This window comes from Galeopterus variegatus, unplaced genomic scaffold (genome assembly GCF_000696425.1).
Source record: "Galeopterus variegatus unplaced genomic scaffold, G_variegatus-3.0.2 Scaffold6159, whole genome shotgun sequence".
In the NCBI taxonomy this organism is placed as follows: Eukaryota; Metazoa; Chordata; class Mammalia; order Dermoptera; family Cynocephalidae; genus Galeopterus; species Galeopterus variegatus.
In genome coordinates this window covers 109,605-116,308 of record NW_007732270.1, presented here as the reverse complement: position 1 = coordinate 116,308, position 6,704 = coordinate 109,605, and the positions used below count along the sequence as shown (strand labels likewise).

The 6,704-nt window shown below is 55.0% G+C and overlaps 2 protein-coding genes and 1 non-coding gene across 3 annotated transcripts in view; 1 reads left to right on the top strand and 2 right to left on the bottom strand.

The window, feature by feature from the left end:
- UCK1 (uridine-cytidine kinase 1) overlaps positions 1 to 4,893 on the bottom strand; it is a 7,089-nt gene extending 2,196 nt beyond the window's left edge. Inside the window, exons 1-6 of the mRNA XM_008590491.1 lie at positions 4,747 to 4,893; positions 4,172 to 4,331; positions 3,139 to 3,235; positions 2,752 to 2,894; positions 2,570 to 2,664; positions 395 to 443 (exon numbers count right to left, since the gene is read on the bottom strand). Of these exons, the coding sequence (XP_008588713.1) occupies positions 395 to 443; positions 2,570 to 2,664; positions 2,752 to 2,894; positions 3,139 to 3,235; positions 4,172 to 4,331; positions 4,747 to 4,854 (652 nt within the window). The 5' untranslated portion in view covers positions 4,855 to 4,893. The remainder of the gene's footprint in view (positions 1 to 394; positions 444 to 2,569; positions 2,665 to 2,751; positions 2,895 to 3,138; positions 3,236 to 4,171; positions 4,332 to 4,746) is intronic.
- TRNAI-GAU lies at positions 1,863 to 1,937 on the bottom strand. Its single transcript has one exon. It is a non-coding gene; the product is annotated as a tRNA-Ile (tRNA).
- Positions 4,894 to 5,089: 196 nt separating the features above from the next.
- LOC103605897 (rap guanine nucleotide exchange factor 1-like) overlaps positions 5,090 to 6,704 on the top strand; it is a gene marked incomplete at its 3' end in the record, with an annotated part of 108,934 nt that continues 107,319 nt past the window's right edge. The window contains exons 1-2 of the mRNA XM_008590494.1: positions 5,090 to 5,275; positions 5,369 to 5,481. Coding sequence (XP_008588716.1) covers positions 5,090 to 5,275; positions 5,369 to 5,481 — 299 coding nt within the window. The remainder of the gene's footprint in view (positions 5,276 to 5,368; positions 5,482 to 6,704) is intronic.

The window sequence follows — 6,704 nt, the reverse complement described above, 5'->3', positions numbered from 1 at the left end:
CACGACCCACTGGAGCACAGGTCTTTTAAAATACTTCTGCTAGGGCCAGCCCGTGGCTCACTGGGGAGAGTGCGGTACTGATTTAACACCAAGGCCACGGGTTCGGATCCCTATATAGGGATGGCTAGTTGGCTCACTTGGGAGAGCATGGTGCTGACAACACCAAGTCAAGGGTTAAGATGCCCTTACCAGTCATCTTTTATAAAAAAAAAAAAACTTCTGCTAACAAATGACAAGCCCTATCAAACAGTTTAAAAAATACTTTAGAGCAGATAAACACTGATAGGCCTCGTGTATTTGGGAGTTCTCCGTAACAGCAGCATGACGTAGCCGTCCGCTTCATGGCTCCGGGACAGGGACAGGAGTTGGGCAGCCCATCGGGCCTGTTTCTTACCCATATTGTCAACCCCTCGAGGGATGATCACGTCTGCATACTTCTTTGTCTGCAAGGCACAAATGAGGGTCTCGTGAGGATTTTTCCTCCCAAGGTAATTTTAAGGTGCTCAGAGGTGCCAGTGTCATCGGCAGATGGGAACAGGGACTCAAAGTTATCAACCAGGTGGGAGACAGTCACCCAAGAAGTGAGGCAGAAGATGAAGTGAAGACAACCAAAAGAAAGTGCCACTTACAGTGTCTGAAATACTCTGTTCCTGTTCTTTCCCATGAATACCACTATAGTGGATTCCCTGTGCTGGCGTGAGTGTGGCGCCCTGTCACTATGCGTGATATCATTCCCCTGGAGTTACGAACCTTTCTGCAAAAACCCTGGAGGGGCCAGCAGGACAGGACACAGTGTGCAGAATCCTATGTTAACACGGTTACGCTGCACGGAAAGACACCCAGCAGGACCTGCTCACTTTCCTTCCTTCATCCGTTCATTTGCTCTAATGCCAATTGATAATTATTCCCTGTCAGATAGAAGAGGAAATGCAGGGCCACTGAGGAGGGAACCCCAGGGAGGAAGATGCTGCTGAGGGGGACACACCTGAATCAGGCAAAGCCGCAGGAGGGAGGGCATTGTCTGGGCCGAGGGATTTGGGTCAAGGAGGCATGTCACAGAGACGAGCTACAGAGGCAGACAGGGACTGAGTCCCAGGGACAGCTGTGTCTGCAGGCAGCAAGGGGACATCCATCCCAGGAGAAGCATGAGCACAAGAGGGCCAGAGCTGGTTTTGTTTGGTTAGATCATCTGATGTGGTATGGACAGTGGGTTGGAGGGGTCAGGGGAGAGGTAGCCCAGAAGCTGCAGAAGTCCAGGAAAGAGCTGAGGAGGATTGTAATTGCCAGCAGGGGTGGGAGAGGGATATGGTCAGGAAATATTTATGAGGTCATCTTGGTGGGACCGTACAAGTGGCTAAATGTGCAAGGTGAGGGAAAGGGAGGCTCAAAAATGACTGTGGCTCGGGCCCAGAACAGGGCAGGTAATAACACGTCCTTGGGGTCACTAGGTCAGATCTGGTGTCCAAGGCTTTATTGCAAACCACCCACTTTGCCAAATGTCTTACTGTGAATGAGAGAAAGACTGTAACATTCAATTTACTTTTCAAATTTTTTTCCAGTGCAGCACACGAAAGAACATGAATGTAAAAAAAAAATTTTTTAAAGTTTTTTCTTTAAATAGCAGGAGGTAGAACTTATATGTTCTAGGGCCGGCCTGTGGCTCATTTGGGACAGCGTGGTGCTGATAACACCAAGGCCAAGGGTTTGGATCCCCTTACCAGTCATCTTTAAAAAAAAAAAAAGAACTTATATATTCTACTTATCTAAAGCAGGAATCCTGGTTCCAGTTTCTTTGTGCTGTACTTTTACCTAAGCAAAATACTGTTACGTTTGTCTCCTTTTTTTTTTTTTTTTTTGGCAGCTGGCCAGTAAGGGGATCCAAACCCTTGACCTTGGTGTCATCAGCACCACGCTCTAACCAAGTGAGCTAACCAGCCAAGTTCCTCTTTAAAACACTCAATTTGAGTAGAGCCAAAAGTCCCAGCAAGTTAGAAACAGAAGATGGAAAACAAGACAGGGGGCTGCCCAGCAGTAAATCCTTCTCTCTGCCATCCAGCAGGGACCTCAGTGCAGCCACAGGCAGCCTGGAGGACGCAGCGCCTGAGTGACAGTTCAGAATCGCCTACTACAGGCCAGATAGCATTTTTGGCCATGAACAAAAATCCCTGTCCTTGCAGAGTTTATCACTCTAAGGAGGACTAAGTAAAATACGTGTGTCTGTCAGATGATAAGTGCCCTGGAAAAAGAAAGTGGCAGAGAGGCTGGGGAGGGAGCAGAGGGTGTTCAGAGTGAAGTGGGAGGTCAGTGCAGGGGACAGCTGGGGAGATGAGCCTGGGGAACTGTGGGGGAGGGGCAGGGCTCTTTAGGCAGAGGGAGGAGCAAGTGCAGAGGATGTTTTTAGAGCTGAGGACTATTCCCTGGGCACTTGGCTGTAATAATGAGCTAAATTCTTCTCCATTTATAAATCAGATCACTTTCACCCAGAACTCAGCTCTCTCACAGAACTTGGCACCATGTGTCCTTTTGAAAAGGGAGAAACAGAATTTTCAAATAAGTGAAAGGTGGGTACCGGCAGGCAGAACTCCTCAAAAGCTGGTTTGACGAAGGTGGTGTACTGGGTCAGAATCTGCTCCAGGTCCCTCCCTCGGTGCACGTCCCGGAGAACTGCAGCAGCAAGAACAAAGCACAACGTTCAGACCTCGGGACTCGGCCAGCCTTGCCCAGGGGTAGACAGGCCTATAACCGCCATACCTCTTCGAGACAGCCTGACATCAGAGTCTGTGTCCACGAAGAGACGCAGGTGGAACATGTCCCGGATCTCCTGGTTGTAGAACACCAAGATGCCCTCAAACAGCACCACATCTGCAGGGTAGACCACTGTGGTCTCCGGTAACCTGTGAGGGGGAGACAGGAAATGGGCCTTGCTGGAGACACAGGGTCTCTGCGGACCTGTGCACAGTCAGCCTCAGTCCCAGAGCCACTGACTCCATGCAGGTGGCACATCGCAGTGAGGTGGGAGGGTGGGGGTTCCACAGAAACCAAGAAGGGCAGGGCCCACCATGGAGTGTCTGTATAAGCCCAAGAGGGGATGCCCTAACCAGCCCCTCTCCTTGGCCCTCCCAGAAACCACCTACTTACCTGGAGTGGGTCACAAAATCATAGGCTGGGACCTCGACAGTTTTTCCCTCCACGATGTTTTTCAGAGTTCTGTGCATCAAATCATTGTCAAAAGCATCTGCAGGGATGGAGCAAAAGGTGAGATGACCCAGCTGCCTTGTGCAGCAGATGGGAACAAACTCCCTCTGCCTCGGGGTCAGCACAGCTGGGTGCTGAGAATACCAAGGACCCTAGGAACATTTACACTAGGAGCTGCCCCTACAAGCTTGGTAGCAACAGGGCCCTCTGCAGTCCTGCAAACCACAGGCTGAGCCTATCCCTACTGCCCCTCCAGGCAGTGTCACTGCCCAAACTCTGTCCCACCTAGAAGTTGGAACACAGGGATTTTCTGATCAGCCAGTGCTGGGAGGTAGGTAGGTTAGGCCTCTGCTTCTCTCTTTTTCTCGGAATTACCAGAGTTAGACTGCTGTGTCATAGGCCTACATGTCTCTGAGAAGGTTGAAAATGACAGCCACCCAGAGTGGAATCCTCCAGTAGTAGTAGGTAACTTCCTGTCCCATCTCTCCCTGCTCATCTGGCCCTTAACCAGTCTAGGAAACGAAGCTTCAGGGCCACCCGCTCTAGTTTACCCACTTCCCACATCCGTTCTGTCTGAGGACTTTGCCCCAGGACACGTGGGGAAATGAAAGGCCATAGTGGGCAAAGGGTTCCAACAGCAGCAGGGTGGAGACAGGGAAGGTGAGTAGACTTCTCCACAACCACGGTTGTGACATGCAGGGGTCTTGAAGGCCCCTCCAGGCCGCACACTTCCTGATTGGCTCCTGCCAAGCTCCTTTGGGGGTACCCAGGGCCCAGAGAGCTCAGCAAAGTCCTCCTGACTTGGCCACACAGCCCATTCCATCGTGGGCTCCCTGGGTGAGTTCATGGAACCACTCGGGTCTGTCTGCAGCCCATGCCAACCCTGGGCCCAAGCACTAGCTGGTGAGCTGGCTGTCCAGTCTGGCAGGCTGCCCTCCTCTCCAAGTTTCCCCTCTGTCAGGCTGCCTAGATTTACCTGGGTGGTCGAAATTGTATTGCCCCTTCAAGGCCTTGGCCTTCTGTTCCGCCGTCAGAACCTTATAGAACCTGTCCTGGCTTAGGATGACCAACTTGCGCTGTCGATGGTCCACTTCGTTCTGTCCCAGCAGCTCCATGATCTTCTCACACACAGTCGACTGGGGATACAGAAACCGGATTCCCCACCTGGAACCTCTTCTGCCTCAGGCACAGGGCCTTTCCTGGGCGCTTCCGCATGGAGCTGGCTTCTGGAGACACTGCCTTACCAGCCCCCCGGGGGGCTGCCCAGCCGGCCAGCCACAGGTGGGGCTGGTCTCGGCGGGAGGGCCGCGGTGCACCGATGGGGCGGCACCGATGGGGCCCGAGGAGGCTGGGGAGCAGGAGCCCGAGGACTGGCGGCCCGCGGCCCCTTGGCCCCTCCCGCCCCTGGGCCCGCGACCCTCCTCTCCCCGCCCTACCCCTGCTGGGATGGTGCACGTGGGCAGCTGGGCTAGGGTTTCTTCTCAGGACCGCGGCCGGATCGGGCCTCCCCGGGGCACAGATGACAGTGGGGGCGCCGGCGCGGCCCCTTACCTTTCCGCTCGCAGTGCCGCCGCTCACCCCGATCAGGAAGGGCCGCTGGTGCGGACGGTCAGCCTCCGGCGCGGCGCCCTCGCAGCCGCCGCCTCCAGCCGAAGCCATCTCCGACTTCCCTTCCCCGCATCGGGTCCTCGCTCCAGCCCCTTCCCCAGACCAGCTAGCGCCCCGCCCCTCGCGCAGAAGTCGGAGACGACCTGAGCGACCACTTCCGGGAGGCGCACGCGCACGCGGGGCACGGCGGGAGTTGTAGTCTACGGCGGCCGAGAGCGCCGCGCATGCGTGCAGCTGGCTAGCCTGGGCCCCGGATTCCTCTCGCGCCGACTGTTGACTGTGGAGGATGAGCGCCGCTTTGCGTCGCAGTCGGCGGCAGGAGTCTGCAGAGGTCTACGGCCCGGAAGGTCCCTCGGTCCGCGTCGGGAGAGACCCCGGGGCTGGAGGGCGGGGTGGCAGGGGCGAGGGGCAGCGCCAGGGCGGGCAGGGAGACTCCGGAGCCCGGGGGCCGGGTCCTGTGCCCTCACCCCGAGTGCGCGCCTCCGCCTCTGTCCGCACCACCTGGGCCGAGGTCACCCTCGCTCTGGCACGAGTGCCCTGACACAGCCACCCACCCCCGCTGCAGCCTTCAGTGGCTCCCCAGTGCCTCCTGAGCAAGAGCGTGGCCGCCGCAGCCTCCGCGGACCGTGGTGGGGAGAAGTCCCCTGATGACTTTGTGGGGTTTGCACTAGATGGGCTGTGAGCGCCGAGGGGGCAGAGGCCCTGTCCGTTGGGTTCCACCCCTGCCCCATGCCTGGCACAGAGAAGGTGAGAGACAAATACTGACGGAGTCAAATGTGTATTTCCCGAAGCCACTGAGACTCTCGTTGCAAGTCTAGCTCCTAATGCATCTGAGCACTCCACAAATACATGATGATGCTGAAATTTGGTGCAGGCAGGACCAAGGTAACATGCAGACGTCAGAAGTCACTGTTTATGTCACATCAAAGGTTTCAGTCCATCTCGGGGGATTCCAGTGGGAGGGAGGGAGGGGACGCTGGCCTCCTGAGCCCTGTGGACACGGACAGCAGGAAGCTCCCCACAGAGGCAGCTGGATCAGCCTGGCCTGGCTGTGTGGGCGCCCAGGCCTGAGAAAGCCATCCCCTGCATGGAAAGGCACCATGGCAGGGTTAGGAGCCCGGTCTTGATGACACTGGGCTCAAACCTTACCTCTGCCGATTGACTGATGTTGGGCGGTGATATGAGCACTCTGGACCTCCATCTCCTCACTTCTAAGTTGGAGGAAATAACACAGTGAGATTTCCCTGCACTAAAGCATACCACGGGCTTGGCAGAGGCCTGGCCCAGAGGAGGCACCTGTCCTGTGTTTTCTTAGATTTCTGCGTTTATCTTGGGCATTTTTTCATCACAGGGCTGATTATATTAACTGTATTTTCTTATTTTCTGTATTCTTGATGCTGTGACATTTGGGAGCCTTACAGACCAGGGAGAGACTTGCCCTCCTAAGGCTAGGCAATTCTTACAGATAGTAAAGGATTGAGCCAGGAGCATGCTTTTTATACACAAGCCAACCAAACCCAAGTCTATAGCCCCAACCATCTATTAATTAACTCCCACATTCCATGTCAATATTTCCTCTGCCCTAAATCACCCCAGGGCCACATATGTGGCAACTTAGAGACACTTGTCTTTCCCCAGAGCCCACTAGAATTATTCAAACCAGCCAGTCCTGAGCTGTTCCCTTGTCCTGCGTGGAAGCCCCAATGAAGAATCTGGCCTTGACTCCCCCTGCCCCTACTTCTGCCTCCTGACCAAACCTGGCGCTCTCGTGGGGCCCTGTATGGCGAGGCACCCCCTTCTCTCTCTCAGGAAATGTAATAAATCTTTCTCAATGGCATTGGCCTCTCTGTGTCACCTCCATACATTAAAATCCCCTGGGTACAGACAAGACAATCCCCTCT